The sequence below is a fragment of the Monodelphis domestica genome, chromosome 7, assembly GCF_027887165.1.
Source record: "Monodelphis domestica isolate mMonDom1 chromosome 7, mMonDom1.pri, whole genome shotgun sequence".
Classification (NCBI taxonomy): Eukaryota; Metazoa; Chordata; class Mammalia; order Didelphimorphia; family Didelphidae; genus Monodelphis; species Monodelphis domestica.
Window position 1 is genome coordinate 262,244,753 of NC_077233.1, and position 16,202 is coordinate 262,260,954.

The following is a 16,202-nucleotide window of genomic DNA, read 5'->3' on the forward strand; positions in this document are numbered from 1 at the left end:
TACTACTTGTGTGAGATCAGGAATCTTATTGAAACAAAAGAGGCTTTTATTTCAGAAAGGATACGGTCTTCAAATTTATAAATTTCCTCTGGCTTGACACCATCGGTATGGCATGGGGGCAAGTAGGCAGATTCATCTTGCAGGTCATTTTGGGCTGCGTCGTTAAGAAGAGCTTTAAAAAAAAAAAGAAATCAGTGCTGAAATATACTATATGACTTGTATGGATCAAAAAAATAATCTGAGAAAAAGTGGGGTGAATTTCACAGATGATTTTAAAAGTGCCTGTTGCTTACCAGTAACCCCCTTTTCATCTATGATATTTTCGGCTGCTTTGGCCACGGCTATGTTTAAAGTTTCACTACCAACTTTATTCATTCTTCTGGAGCTCAAAGCTCGCTTCTGTTTGGTGGTCCCAAAGGCCTCGATGCAGAAGTCCACCTGGCACAAAAATATAAACCCAGTTTAAATCACACATGTATTCATCTAGGATACACTGAATACTCCAGTAAAACTGGCCCAGATAGAATTCTGAGAATCTATAAAAGTTATGCTTCTAATTGAACAGAGACAAGTCATTGATTATGAAACCTGTCTAGAAGATATTTTATCACTTCTCATTTAACTCCTTCAAGCTTAACTTGTGTGTCACCTTAGAAAATGAAGCTTTTCCTGCTAAATGTAAATCTTCCCTTCCCTTTTCCCCCCTGATAGAGGGAACCCAGAGCCTCTACTTTTTTTTTTTAACTCTACTCTTTCCAAGGGGAGTGGTCCAGCCTCCTCTAGTCCCCTCATCTCTAAAGGGAGATGTTTGTTTATGATGCTTGGATGAGCAGGGAGTCAATAACTACAATTCTCCCAACAAGAGTAAAGGGAAAGGAATAAGCATTTTTAAAGAAACTACTATATGCTAGGTGCTTTACAACTATGACCTCACTTGATCTTCATGACTTCTGGTGAACTGGCTGGAAGGGCTCTCTAATCTACTAGTGAGACCTACAGATCCCTGGAGCTCTTTAATCTGCCCTGAAGTTAAACCCTCTTCTTTGTGTTCTCATCTCAAATTAGAGTGTGAACTCCTTTAAAGCTAGGTCTATCTTGATCCATTAGTCATCTAGTATCAATCAGTATACACCCTCAGAATGATCATCTATTACAATCTCCACTTTCTTTTAAATTCCCAGCATTTCACATAGTCCTTAACATATAGTAAGCACAATGCTTTTTTTATTCATTCATTCATTCATTCATCTGTTCCAAGATTTCCTGACTCTTCTCAATGCTATGCTCCTCTGAAACATGGTTATTATTAACTGAATTGAATAAAATAATGAGTTTGATGTCCCCCTTGGTATTCTCAAGGCCATTAGAGCATCTTAGGTAGGAAGCCTCATGGCCTGGATAGGGACTACTTTTCAGAAGCAATACAAAGACAGGGCCTCTACTTTGGAGACCACTGGTTTAGCTCTAGTTCAAGATTACAAAATACTGTTTACTATAATTAAGTGCATTGGTGGCCTTATGCTCCCTGACATCTTGAGACATAAGTGTCTCAAAAATAACTGTTTCTCTCTCAGTAACCATTAGAGTGCTTAATGAAGACTGAATTATTATATTTAAGAGAGAAATAAAGATAATGAGAAAGGTGAGCTAAAATCAGTACAGTAACAAAAATACATAAAAATTTTAAAAGTCATTGTCTGCAGGGTTTTGAAGGGATAGGTGCATTGCTGATGCAGTGTTGTTGGTCATGTAAACAACTATACTATCATCACTAAAGAACAATTTCTCAATTAGCATAAAATAAAAACTAATTATACATAACCTTTGAAACAGTAATCACAAAAATGGGAATATAAGTAGGGAAAAACCCTTTTTTGTAACGATTTTCACAGAAAATAACAAAAAAGCTAGAAATAATCTTAATGTTCAACATTTTGAGCCTGGCAAAACAGATAGTAGTGTATTTTCTTGTCTGTCCTTTGTTTTCAAAGAGGACAAATACAACAAGGGGTAATGTCTTGACTTGTTTGTGAATTGGATTTGAGTGAGGCAACTGCACAAAGTCACCAGCCTCATCTTCTCTTCTAGAGTCATCAAAGTCCAGTGGCAAGGCAAAAGTCAGAAAGACTAAAAGAATGTGAAGCAGGGAGAATACACAAAAATGTCAATATACAAAAATAAAAAGTGGAAAAAGTAGAATTAGGGGAATTGCTCACAAACTTGACTAGATCATTGTAGTGAAAATATACATACACTGTCACGTACAAGAAAAGATGAGTTAACACCTAATACTGAAAAGCATTAAGTAAATTGCAATTGATATTTTAAAAGAAAAAGTGTTTTGCTGTATGGCTTATTAAGCATTACAGTTTTAAAACATATAAAGTTTACTTGCCCCTTTATCCCCCACTGGGATGTTATCTGTGACAATTGATTATATACATATGTATAGATATATATAAGCATCATTAAAATGAAGCATTCCAAGAAACCCTTTGTTCCCAGAGAAATGACAACTCTAAAAGACTTTAGTTACTGGGCGAGAATCCCATCAACTCTTTCTATTTCTTCCTTAGTACCTTGTACATTGTAAGGGCTCAATAAAACCTCTGCAGAAATTTTAAACTGCAAGTGTAGAGGCATTACTGGGGGGGGGGGGGGGGAGCAGCAGAATATACTGTAAAAAAATAGGTAACTTTTCTTTATTATGCCTGCATTAACTCCAGGTCACAGTCTAAAACAAATTCTCTGACCAGGCTGGGAAGCCCCCGTCCCTATTTTAGGGTCAGTGTACTTACCTGATCTCTGTAAGATTTGGTCTGATTTCCTAATGTTGTTTCACTATCCTTCAAGTCATCTGTGGAAAGAACACCAAATTAAAAGGCTTTTCCTTCTATTGCAATCATCATAATTTAATACATATTGTCCCCATGAGCATCTATTTCAAGCTATTTTCCTACATCATCTATGAGTTAAAATGTAGTCTATGATTTCACCTAATAATAGCATTAAAATATTCTACTTGGGAATTTAAGAGTTTAAAAAAACAGGTATCAAGTCCCTTCAAACAAATGAATGTAAAAAGTAAAGTTACCAAATTCAGTGTTCAATATTGTTCAATGTCAAGTTCACAGAAAATCTTTTTTTTTTTTAAACCCTCACCTTCCGTCTTGAAGTCAATACTGTGTATTGGCTCCAAGGCAGAGGAGTGGTAAGGGCTAGGCAATGGGGGTCAAGTGACTTGCCCAGGGTCACACAGCCAGGAAGTGGCTGAGGTCACATTTGAACCTAGGACCTCCCGTCTCTAGGCCTGGCTCTCAATCCACTGAGCCACCCAGCTGCCCCCTTTTTTTTTAATTTAAAAGACAATATGAAGTACTCTCCTAGGCAATCCAGCATGTTCTTTTAAGTTAACTCTTTTTTTCAACAAATGTAAATCTTTTGTTTTAACTTGTGATCATTTAAAGAGTAAGCTGTATTACACCAAGATGCTAAAAAATAAAAACACAAACCTTCCAATTCAATTTGCTTTGCAGTTCAGTGAATAAAGAACTATAGCTATAGATGGAGACAGGAAGTTCTGGGTTCAAATATGACCTCAGATACTTCCTAGCTGTGTGAATCTGGGCAAGCCACTTAATTCCTATTGCCTAGTCCTTACTACTCTTCTCCTTAGAACCAATACTTAGTATTGATTCTAAGACAGAAGGCAAGGGTTAAAAAAAAAGCTACATATTAATTGAACTGCATTTTAAATAAAAACTATGAGCAAGTATAAAATAAAAATTAGCTAAAACCTAGACACAAGCAGGTTAACACTCATATCTACTCTTGCCAACTTCCCCCCTCAACATGCCAACACATTTTCTCGTATGAGATCAACAATGAACTTCGGTTTCCCTGTCCTTGCCACTCATGCATTTTTTGTATGTCTTAGGAAAAGAGAATTTTTTCCCCCACTGATTCCTGACAGCACAATCTTAAATGGAAGAGTATAACTGAAACATTTCACCATTGGAAGGGAGTAATAAATATTAATGCTTAGAGGATGTTCAGAGAGCCCCAGCTGGTCACCACAATAGATTTTCCTGGAACCCTACAAGAAGTAATTTCCCACAAGAACAAACAGCAAAGGCTGCATTCTGATCAAGGATTTGGCATAAAATCAATCATGGAACTGAGCAACAACAAGTCTAATGCAAAATACAAATTTCTTCCTTTCTAGCTCTTACCTTCTATCTTATTATCAATTCTAAGACACAAGACTAGTAAGAGCTAGGCAATTGGGGTTAAGTGACTTGCCCAGAATCACGCAACCTGGACAACTTTTCCGTAATTATTTAACAAGAACAAAATTATGTATTTAGTCAGTCTCCAAACATCCAAGCTAGAAGGGACCTGAGAGATCCTATTTGTAAGTCACTATAGAAATGTGAATTATAAAGGTATATACACAGCATAACCACCTCATTTTAGAGATAGGATTTCTGAGAGTATTTGCTCAAACCTTCTAGTTGGTGCCAGTTCTAGCAAGAAAGCTCACACTTCCTGAGGCTCATCTTACTATAGCAGAATGTACCTACCCTATTAAACTTCTATAGAACTAAAATCTCAATTGCTGTCCCAAAATGTCTTTTCTGCAACATTCCATTTAACTTTTAAAGACTAAGTCTTTCTCAAAGATAAAATATGTATCTTAAAGATACAAACTACCTATAATATTTGTGGGGAGCACCATAATTGTCATAAAATTCTAGTTTTATAAAAGTTAAGAAACTTGCTACCTCCCAGAATAACTGCTTGGAGAAGGATCCATGGAGATGCCTGCAGCAATCTCACACTGTTATAGTGAAAATGAACTGTGGGGGGTTGAATACATTTATTTTTTATGTACACTCTTATGCCAAAGTGGACTGCCCCCAATTGGCTTTTTTGTCATTGTTTTTTTCTCTTTCCCTTTTATCCACAAATTATTGTAATTTACAAGTTTGTTATGTTTACATGATCCATTGGGGAGACTAATCTCCCAAAGGATCCCGGGGGAGGGGGAGATTGTCTGATATGAATCTGTTACCCTAAAAACTACGATCCCCAGCAAAACTACGATTCCCGCATCCTACTAACTTCCTGTCGTTACGTGCTGACATAGACAGGACTTAAATTGGGTGGAATTCTGTGTCTAGGTCTCTTTTTCCTTCCTGTCATGGTTTTGGTGGAGTGGGGATTTTTGAGCAGGTAGAAAACTTTGCCACAAGGTTCTATTTTGTCATATAATAAACTTTACAAAAATAATACTCAAAGTATTGCATATTAATTTAAGTCTTACAATACATAAAAAGAATTTCTATTAGGAAGAGACTAAACTAACAACCAGGAGGCAGCTAGGTGTTTCAGGGCATAGAGTGCTGAGTCTATAATCAGAACTCAAGTTCAAATCAAGTCACAGATATTTGCTGTGTGACCCTAGGCAAATCACTTAAACTCTCTGCATAAATCAGTTCAGAAAGAAATGGCAAACTATTCTAAAATCTTTACCAAGAAAACTCCATTGACAGTATGGCTTATGGGGCTACAAAGAGTCAGACACAACTGAACAATAAGACTTTCTTTTAACTCTGAGATTCCATAATTCTATAATTTTCCATTAACTTATAAGTTATTTTTCAACCTCCATTATCCACTAACAATGTTCCTATGCTTGGTCACATTGAGGCATAGTGTAGTAAAGAATGGATGAACCTTAACAATAATCATTTCAAAACCCATTCCCTTCCTGTCACTTTCACTATAAAAATCTGTATAATTTTTCAAATGAATGTTTAAATAATGTATTTCCAAAATTTTACCAATGAAATAAAAATGGGCATAATTTCACCTTTTAAAATGAATGACTTGGACTTAAAAGTCAAGAAAGATATTTAATAAGCCAAAAACAAATAAAAACTTCTAAAAGACCCTACCTGAAAATACTGGTTGCATGTTAAACAATTCAGCATCATATATTTCCATTTGACCAGAGTTCTTATTCAAAACACCAACAAAGTACCTACCAAAATAAAACAGAACCAGTATTAATGTATTTAAATTTTCTCCCACATTTCTCTCTATATAAATATAGCTAATGAAAATTTAGATGTGAATATAATTAATAAAAATCTCAATGTAAACATATGTACTTTTTACATGTCTACATCAATTGACTATCCTTTCCATTCATAAATATTCAGAACTTATAATAAAACATACTATATAACTACTCTGTGAATCTTTTCTAGGTAGGTACAAAAAATACAATAGTATCATTATTTCAATATTTGAACTAGAAAGGGAAAAGCTCAGAGGAACTTGATTTTAATCTAATCTTTAAAGAATTGACATTTTTTATCATGCCCCCTCAGTGAGAAAGAGGTATGGTATTGAATAGGGAAAGAATTGTGGCATATGTTGTCAAAAAAGTGGTAGTTGTATCAGTTTTGCTTAAATGTTTTCCTTTGTTACAAGAAGTTGTTCTACAACGGGAATGGCCAGTGATACTGGGAAATGATTGTGTTTTTAAAAGCACTAAAAAAAAAAAAGAAATGCAGTTTTCATTTTCAACCATACACTGTAACTCAGAAAACTTTCTATAAAAGTCCTAAAAAGCCCTTTATGTTAAACATCAATACCAGAGTACATTTCTACAAATCATGTTAATTCTTTTAATCAAGTTACATCATCTCTCTAATTTTATTTATCCTATAATTTTTTTTAAATCCCTTCATAGATAATGCAAAGTAAAACTTTAGGCTAATTCTGGGATAGTTATCACAAGATAAAAATTAGTGAAATTCTTCCCCTTGTATCAAATGATCAGTTCTTTCTACCAATAAAAGCAATTAGTTCTTTCTCCCCCCACCATCCTTTCACACCTGCATAAATTGTTGCATTTCAGTGCTCCAGTACCAAAATTATTTCCAACATAGGAAAGTCTGTCTGTTTCAGCAGCCTAAAAAAATGAAAAAAAAAAAAAGAATTATTTCATTATCAAGATCTAAAAGGTATTTGCCATTGCCCTATCTTCTTTCCTACTTTTATCCAATATGCTAGGCAAGAATGGGACCTTCTAAAGTCTGGGGATGGGGTCTTTTAAGTTTCCTAAGTTTTAAGATAGTAGAACTACATTTTCACTTAAAAATAAACTATAAGACAATATCCATTTGCACGATAATAATGGCACTTATCAGAGTCTCTGATCTGAATGACATCTTTGTGACTGATGGGCAATATACAGTAATACTTCAGCATCTAATATTTATTAGGCCACAAAATATACTTTAAACTTCAGTAAAAGAGATCCACAACCCACAGCTAGCAGATAGCTGTCATAAGAATTGTAAATCTGGCAATAAAGAATGGCATTTGACTTAACTGATAGTTCAATTATGAGCTGGTATTAAAAAACTGCTAATGCCTACTCAAGGCATCAGTCTTTCCTGAGGCCATGCTGACCTCTAGTGGCCTGTGTCAGTTCTGCACTTCATTAAAGCAGCTCAGACACTCCATTACTTTTGTTTTTACCTTGAAGAAGGTGACATGAACTAGATTCTCAACCTGGCCTAAATTTCATCTTCAGTCATTCCCATTATATAGGCATCGACTCTATTTCTTATTTTTAACACAAAAATATTGCTTTATCAAATATGAAAAAGCATAGAGACTAGTGTGAATTCACATGATGCAGAATGAAATGATCAGAAGCAGGATAATAATATACAGTGACTATAATGTAAAAGTGAAATAGAAATCTGTACAGTTAAAATGACCAAGAATGTCCTTCCTCTCTCTCACAGAGGTCTGTGACTGGGTAAAGAATATGGATGCCTATATAATGGGAATGACAGAAGATGAAATTTAGGCCAAATTGAGAATCTAATTTTTCTCCAATCAAGAATTATTAGTCTAGGGGGGCAGCTGAGTAGCTCAGTGAATTGAGAGCCAGGCCTAGAGATGGGAGATCCTAGGTTCAATTCTGGCCTCAGACATTTCCTAGCTATGTGACCCCGGGCAAGTCACTTGACCCCCATTGCCTAGCCCTTAGCTCTTCTGCCTTGGAACCAATATACTGTATTGATTCTAAGACAGAAGGTAAGAGTTAAAAAAAAAAGGAATTATTAACCTAGGGCAAACCTAGGTGGTTCAGGGGACTGAGAGCAAGGCCTAGAAACCGGAGGTCCTGGGTTCAAATCTGAACAAGTCCATTCCCCTCAAAATCATTTCCAGAACTTAAGTAAATATTATTAAATTTCAGATACTAATTTTTTTTCACATTACTCAAGTTTTTTTCTAAGCCACTAGCTCCTGATAATTTTCAATACTATAGGTAATCAACATACAACCTTCTAAAAAATTTCCTTTTTTAATTCTGAACACCAAATAAAAGATGTTAATAAACTTTAGTATTGAAAAATGGCTATCCTAATCACTAACTCCATTTTCCTAATTGCCCAACTCTCTGCCCTGAAATTGAAGAAAAGGAAAAATCAAATCCTTGTAACAAAACAAGTTGCCACACTGGCTATGTCAGAAAACGGTGGTCTCATTCTGCCCCAAGTCCATCACCTCTCCATCCAAAGGCAAGGAGCATCATGGTCTGTTCTTTAAGTATCAGCAAAGTCATTAGGATAGGTTTCAACAACTTGTGCTAACATATTATCTTAGAGACAATTCTTGCATTTAATAAACCGAGGACTAGAAGTAAACTTTCTTTGGGCATATCTATTTTAAGCCTGAACTCTTGATTAATTTAGGCATTTTAAGTCGAGGGACAGATAAGCTATAAGCTGAGGTCAAGGCCCTTTCCATTCAGGCTAGTGAGAGAAGGCAAGTCAGCTTATGTTATCTGAGAGGTAAGGCTGTCTGTCCCTAGCAAGGAATGAGTGTGTGTAGAGAGGAAGGGAGAAAGGAGAGCTAGGAGAACAATGGGTTTGTTCATTTCTTCCAAAGTCACAATATAGGCATGATTTTGTTTGAACTTTTAATTCCCATATCAGACACTCATCTTCAAATGCAAAAGACATTGTTCCATGCTAGATATACATCTTTATCTATATCTATCTATCTCTCCATAATTAAAATCTGACTATCTGACTTAATATCATATATTAAGAGTCCATATGCACAAAAATAAAAACAAAGGGAAGGTCTGATAAGTTAACTAGGAAATTTGAGAAGTGGATAAAGCAAAACAAAACAAAACAAAACCATATTTACACTGATGAGGTAATGCAAATTACTTGTCTTACAATTCATAAATTCACCATAAAAATTACTGAATTAGATCATGGCCACAGGACCAGGAATTAGTTTTCATGACTGCTTTTTAAAAACAAAGGCTGACATGAACTTTGCCTAAATAAATAAACAAAAAAAAATAATCAATGAAGCTCAGTAGTGATAACTAATAATAACATCTCAAAATCAGGAGGTTGGAACAGTGGGGTGAATCTAATAAAATGAAATTTAATAGAGATAAATGGCTCAAGAATTTAAAAAGGCAATTATCAAAAGAAGAATGCAGTTATCAATAGCCAGGAATGAGTCAGTCAGTGAAATGAATACTTAAAAATCACCAATAATACGAGAAATGTTCAAGTAAAATAAGTAGGTTCTACCTTGCAACCATCAGGTAAAGATGACAAAAGACCAAGACAATAAATGTCTGAGGCACTGTAATACTAGAACATTAATCCAGTGTTGGTGGAGGGGTGAACTGGTCCAACCCTTCTGGAAAACAATATTGAACTTTACTATAAAAATCACTAACTGTATATTTTCTTTGACTCAGTAAAATGAAACTATTAGGCACATATAAAATATTGATAGGAACACTTCTTTAAAAAATCTTATTTATACATTTTTGTTTTTACATCACCTTCCTTTCTGAATTTCTTCTTCTGACCTCTACTACCCATCAATAAAGCTATCCCTTTTTGACAAAGGGGAATATGGGGGAGGAAAGCAGTTCATCAAAATGATTCACAATCAGCTAAGTCTGGCAGTACTTGCAATGCTCACCCACAATCACAGACCTCTGTGAAGGGAAAAGGGAGGTACTTTTTCCCAACTCTCCTTCAAGGCTAATCTTGGTCATTATAACTGTAGATTCAATTTCACTTTTTTAGTCTTTTTGCATTATAGTAACTGTATGTTATTATCCTGCTTCTGATCACTTCATTCTGCATCATGTGAATTCATTCTAGTCTTTCTATGCTTCTTCATATTTGCTCTTTATAGCAATATTTTTGTGTTAAAAATGAGGAACCAAGTGGATGCTCATATAAGGGGAATGACTGAAAATAATATGTATATGAATGCAATGGAACAATAATGTGAGGTAAGAAAGAATGATTATGAAAAGGTCGGGGAAACTTGGGGAAAACAGCATGGAGCAGTGACAGGATAATGAACTCAGTAAAGAAGGTCGAGTTCAACCCCACCTCATATACTTATTATCTTACTACTTTGGTGAAATCACTTACCAACCCACCTTGTACCTCAGTTTCCTCATCTGTAAAAAATAAGGGACTGGACATGATAGATAGCCTTTAAGGTTCCCTTAAGGCTCTAAATCTATGATCCTATGGCTTGTATAAAACAAAGCAAAGCCATGAGAACAATTTACATAAGAAATACAATATTAAAAGTCAGCAGAAATATGATCAATGTAGTGACCAGTCAACATTACAGATATTCCTTATGGAAGAGGTGAGATGGGCTATATACAGACTTGACTGAGGATTGGAAGGAATGCTATTTGGTCCCAACCTATCATTTCTTAGATAAGGAAACTGAGGCCCAAAGAGGTAGACTCACCCAGAATCTCATAGGTATGAGGAGTGGCAATGCTGGAATTTGAACCCAGGACCTTTAAAATGCTCCACTTCTTCCGTTGTATGTGCTCAATTTATTGATTTGTTTTGCTTAACTACACTTATTAAAGGAAAGATTATGGGGAGGAAAATCAGTGGAAAATGAAACATATAAAAAGCATTAGCAAAATATCCACTTTTAAAATATTTTTAAACACTTAACAGGAATAAATGTGAAGCCCTACATTTAATTTAAAAGAAAAATCAAAACAAAACAAAAAAAAAACAACCTTCTAGTACAGGATTCAAGATATGGATACCCAGCAATTCCTGTGAATGACTTAGAGGCATTAGTTGACTACAATTTCAATTATGTCAGTAAGATGGCATTGTTACCAATAAAGGGATCTTAGACTGCATTAACAAAAGTTAATAGTCCCATTATCCTCAATAGCAACCAGAGAACATTTGGATTTCAGCTTTATTTAGTTCTGGAAAAACACTGCAGGAGGGGTGTTAACAAGCCAAAGTATATCTGGAAGGAGTGCAAAGAGAAATGTCATGAAAACCAGCCAAAGTACCTGAGGATATCGAATTGCAGAAAAGACAAGGAAATAATAGTTGTTTCAAGTATGTGAGGGGCATTCATGTGGAAGAGGGTTGAGATTTACTCTCCTCAGGCCCAGGACACCAAGCTCAATGGAGGTATCTTTTAAAGTATCTTTTAAAGGCTTTTATCTTTACACCCACAGCACCTTGCAGAGCAAGTACAAAATGCTAACTGACTGAACAGTCTAAAATCAACTAGCTAAAACTGGGACAAGCTGCCTGTCTAGTCAGACAGCAACTTGACTAGTTCTGCAGTGGCTCAAGCAGAGCCACATGCTTACTTGTTGTAGACACTATAGACGGGATCCATGGATAGGAGAAAGGACTGGACTACATGACTTCTGGCTGCCCTTCTAGTTCTAAGATTCCATGATTTTAAATAGTCTTCAAGTATTTTAAATGGTTTCCCTCTGACACCCACAAAGCAAATTTGTTACATTTTGATTTAGTACCCCATTTACAAGCCTACCCATCTTGCAAAAAAGGAAAAAGAAATCTTACATTGCAGAAACTGAAAAACTATAAACAAAGTAATTTACCAGTATCCGTCTGAACTTCTTCCTGGGGTTAGTGGTATCTTTGCTCTTATATAATGAAAAATTCACATTTTCAGAATTCTGGAGTTTCCCATTTGAAAACTGAACTGTAATAAATACAAAGAAAGTGATAAATAGAATGAAACTGAATATGTAGTGGATTTTTTAAAAAATTACATTAATGATTTAAAAAAACTGTGAATGTACAGTAAGAGAATCCCCAAATCTGGACTATTATATTTATGAATGCCACCGAAGCAAACATTGTCAGATCTAGCCTTTCTTTACATTGGAGAGGTAACAACAGACAAAACTAGTTTTGACAAAAAAGAAATGAGACAGTGAAAAATCAAGAATTAGGGGATAGTCGTAGTGGTTTTAAAATATTTAACTAGGACCTAAAGGAGAGACTAAGATAAATTTAATGACAAAAAGTAAAAGAAATTTGATGACAAAATTATACGCTGATTTACACATGGACACTTAACAATACCCTCCCTAATTAGTCTATAAGTAAGCTATAAAGTACTATAGAAATATGAACTTTTGGTGTTCTTTTATTGTGTATTTTACCAAGATGGCATATCCAGAGTGAGAACGGGAAGTGAAGAAGGAAGAGAAAAGGAACTAGCTAGCTACAACAGATCCAATGCATTGCCCACAGCCTTAGCAGCACCAGTGGCAATCAGGATAATGTTTTGGGCAGCACCATCCATACCCATCATGCCACAAGTTGCCAGGCAGTAGAAGTAATGGCATGGAATGTATTCCACAATACCAAAGTTGTCATGAATGACTTGAGGAGGTGGAGTGCAAGCAGTTGGTAGTGCATGAGGCATTACTGACAATCTCTAGAGAACTATCTTATTTCTCATGGTTCACTCTCATCACAACCATAGTAGTAGCATCAGCAGAAGGGGCAAAGCTCTACCCTTCAATTGAGTCCTGGTCTTTTTGACTATGTTAAAGGCAACAGTAGACTCTACTACACACTAAGTCCAGCATCTCCCCCTTTAATACTACTGGGATCACACTCCTTGGACAGAGCAATAATGACTTTTCCATGAATGACCAGCTTTCCATTGTTGGCCTTTACAGTTCCCTTGAACTTGCTATGGGTAGAATCACTTTGGAACAAAACTACACAGCTGAAGTCAAGGAATAATGGGGGCAGCTGGGTGGCTCAGTGGATTGAGAATCAGGCCTAGAGATGGGAGGTCCTAGTTTCAAATCTGACCTCAGACACTTCCCAGCTGTGTGACCCTGGGCAAGTCACTTGACCCCCATTCCCCCATTATTCCCCATTGGAATAATGTCCATTCTGCCAAGGTAAATGCAGCCTTTGTCATCAGATGTCCAATAAAATCAAATCTACTGACTTCAACCTTCACCATCTTGTCTCAGGAATGCAGCAGCAGATCCTGGCACCAATCTTGGAGCCATGATCAATGAACTATTATTAAATACCTATGATGTGCAAGACAATAAGAGAGGTTTTGAGGGGACAGGAGTTTAAAAAACAGCAGTCCAGAAACATAATCTAGTTAGCAAGGGTTAAAATACATATACAAAATAATTAATACAAGTTAGAATCCGGTTAAATATAGATGGGTGCTTAACATGAGGATCGAAAGGATAGAGAGAAGATTGATGAACCTCACTTCTAACTGGGGAAATGAGAGATGGTGTCACAGAATGGTAGCACCTGAGCTAGATTTTGAAGAAATTTCAAGATTTCAACAGGTAAGAATCCCTTAATTCCTGCCTCATGTCTACTCAACAAAGTCCAAATTTACTTAGGCTTTACTTTCAGAACACCTCACATTATTCTCTTCCTAGACAACTAGGTGGTACTGTGGGGAGAATACTGGACTTGGAAAGATCTAGTTTAAATACTACTTCAAAGATGTGTGATCCTAGGCAAGTCATTTAGCCTCTGCCTCAGTTTCCTCTGCTGTGAAATGGGAATAATAGCACATACCTTGGAGGATTGTTGTGTGGATCAAATGAGATAACATTTTACAAAATCCTAAAAGCATTATATTAAAACTGGCTACTGTATTTCGATTAATAATCTCTTTTCTTTTCAAAGTGTTCTCCATACACATACTACATTTTCTTATCTCTATACCTTTGCTCAATGCTGTTTCTACAACTGTATAGGGAAGGTTTCCCTCTACAAGTGTTACCTTCTCCACAAAATTGTCTTCCAGTTATTCATGATCTCCCCCATCCTGTGTAAATCCCAGTGTACTCTTATGCATTTATATCTTATCTTAAAATATAACTAGTTACCAATGTGTAAAGTCCATCTAAGTGATTGCAAATATCACAAAGACAGGGACTTTATTTCTCTTTTAGTGGGGAGGGGAAATATTATTTCATATAATATGATTTTCTTTGTATATGGAACTCCAGGTATATAAGCATCCTGATCATCATAGTGTGCAATTTATAGTCACAGTGGATTGCCTGAAGGTAGTGAATTCAGTGACTTGGCCAAGGTCAACAATTTAGAAGGTATCATAGGCTGAACTAGAACCCTGGTCTTCCTACCTTCAAGGTCAGGTTTCTATCCATAAGTCCTCCACTGCATTATTGTGTCATTCACATTTCAGCAGGAATTCAAGGTTTATGATTCAAGGAAGCAGCTAAGTGGTTCTGTGGATAGAGTGTTGGGCTTGGAATCAGGAAAACTTGAGTTCACACTCTGCCTCAGACATTTACTATCTGTGTGATCCTGAGCAAGTCACAATTTCTCTCAGCTTCCGTTTCCTTCTTCATAAAATGAAGATGATAATAACTTATGAAGTGTTTTGAAAAAATGTAAAATATATATCTTATTATATATTATATATGCAAACCTTAAAGATATAGACATATATGTGTGTACATATATACTATATACTTACACACACATATATATGTGCAAGCCTTTAAAACATATATCTGAGGAGGCAGCTGGGTGGCTCAGTGGACTGAGAGCCAGGCCTAGGGATAGATGGTCCCAGGCTCATATCTGGCCTCAGATGCTTCCAGGGCAAGTCACTTAACTTCTTCTAGCCCTTATCATTCTTCTGTCTTGGAACTGTCAACATGGAAATCTAGAGATCCCCAGTTTACTTAGTTTAAAGGTATAAACCCCAGGTTTTGACCTTGTCACAAGAGAGTTTTCCCCCTGAGGGAAGGTCCCACTTCACCAGACAATAGACATCCACTTCAAGTGGGAGGCAGAACCCATCCAAAGTCAAGTAGCTCTTTTGTCTCCAGAAGCTTCTCCCAGTATATCACACCCTCCTTACCAAGGATGGAACTCAGGACCTTCAGCTTGCAAGACTGCCCTGCTACCTACTGTGCCAAAGCTGAAGTGGGTGTCTATTGTCTGGTGAAGTGGGACCTTCCCTCAGGGGGAAAACTCTCTTGTGACAAGGTCAAAACCTGGGGTTTCTACCTTTAAACTAAGTAAACTGGGGATCTCTAGATTTCCATGTTGACGGAATCAATACACAGTACTGATTCTAAGAGTAAGGCAAGGATTAAAAAAAAAAATATATATATATATATATGTCTTAAATGTAGACAAACCTTAGTTGTGTGTGTATATACATATATGCATACCTTGTTACAGGTGTGCAAACCTTAAAGACATCCGTATCATATATATGCAAACTTTAAACACAGATAAATGGATATATTATACTGACATTACATTATATCTATCTCTTTAGGATTTGCATACATAAAGGTTTGCAAATACATCCATGTATTATATCGATATATCTATATCTCTTTAAGGTTTGCATACATAAGATTAACAATATACATAATAAGATGTTACATAGAATAAGATATATCTTTAAGCTTTGGGGGCAGATGGGTGGCATAGCTAGAACCCTGGGCTGAGTAAGTAAATAAGACTCATCTTCCCGAATTCAATTCTGGCCTCAGATACTTACCAGCTATGTGACCCTGGGCAAATCATTTAGCCCTACCTCATGTGTAAAATAACTGGAGAAGGCAATAACAACCCACTCCAGTATCTTTGCCAAGAAAACCCCAAATAGGCTCACGAAGAGTAGGATATGACTGAAACGAAAGAACAAAATCTTTAAGGTCTGCAGAGCACTTTACCAGTAGGCGCTAGCATAGAGAGATGGATAGTTATGCTAGCTGTTAGAATGCCCTGTTCTCACAACCCCTAAGGTAGGCA

The 16,202-nt window shown here is 36.2% G+C and overlaps 1 protein-coding gene across 3 annotated transcripts in view; it reads right to left on the reverse strand.

Moving 5' to 3' along the window:
- Positions 1-16,202, reverse strand: part of POLR1E (RNA polymerase I subunit E) — a 30,885-nt gene that overhangs the window by 14,291 nt on the left and 392 nt on the right. For 2 of the 3 annotated variants that reach the window (XM_007498002.3, XM_056806707.1), the window contains exons 2-7: positions 11,996-12,099; positions 6,909-6,985; positions 5,961-6,046; positions 2,799-2,857; positions 294-438; positions 65-172 (exon numbers count right to left, since the gene is read on the reverse strand). In XM_007498002.3, coding sequence (XP_007498064.2) covers positions 65-172; positions 294-438; positions 2,799-2,857; positions 5,961-6,046; positions 6,909-6,985; positions 11,996-12,099 — 579 coding nt within the window. Of the gene's footprint in view, positions 1-64; positions 173-293; positions 439-2,798; positions 2,858-5,960; positions 6,047-6,908; positions 6,986-10,851; positions 10,964-11,995; positions 12,100-16,202 lie in introns of those variants that run through there. The other variant, XM_007498003.3, reaches the window with a different exon arrangement.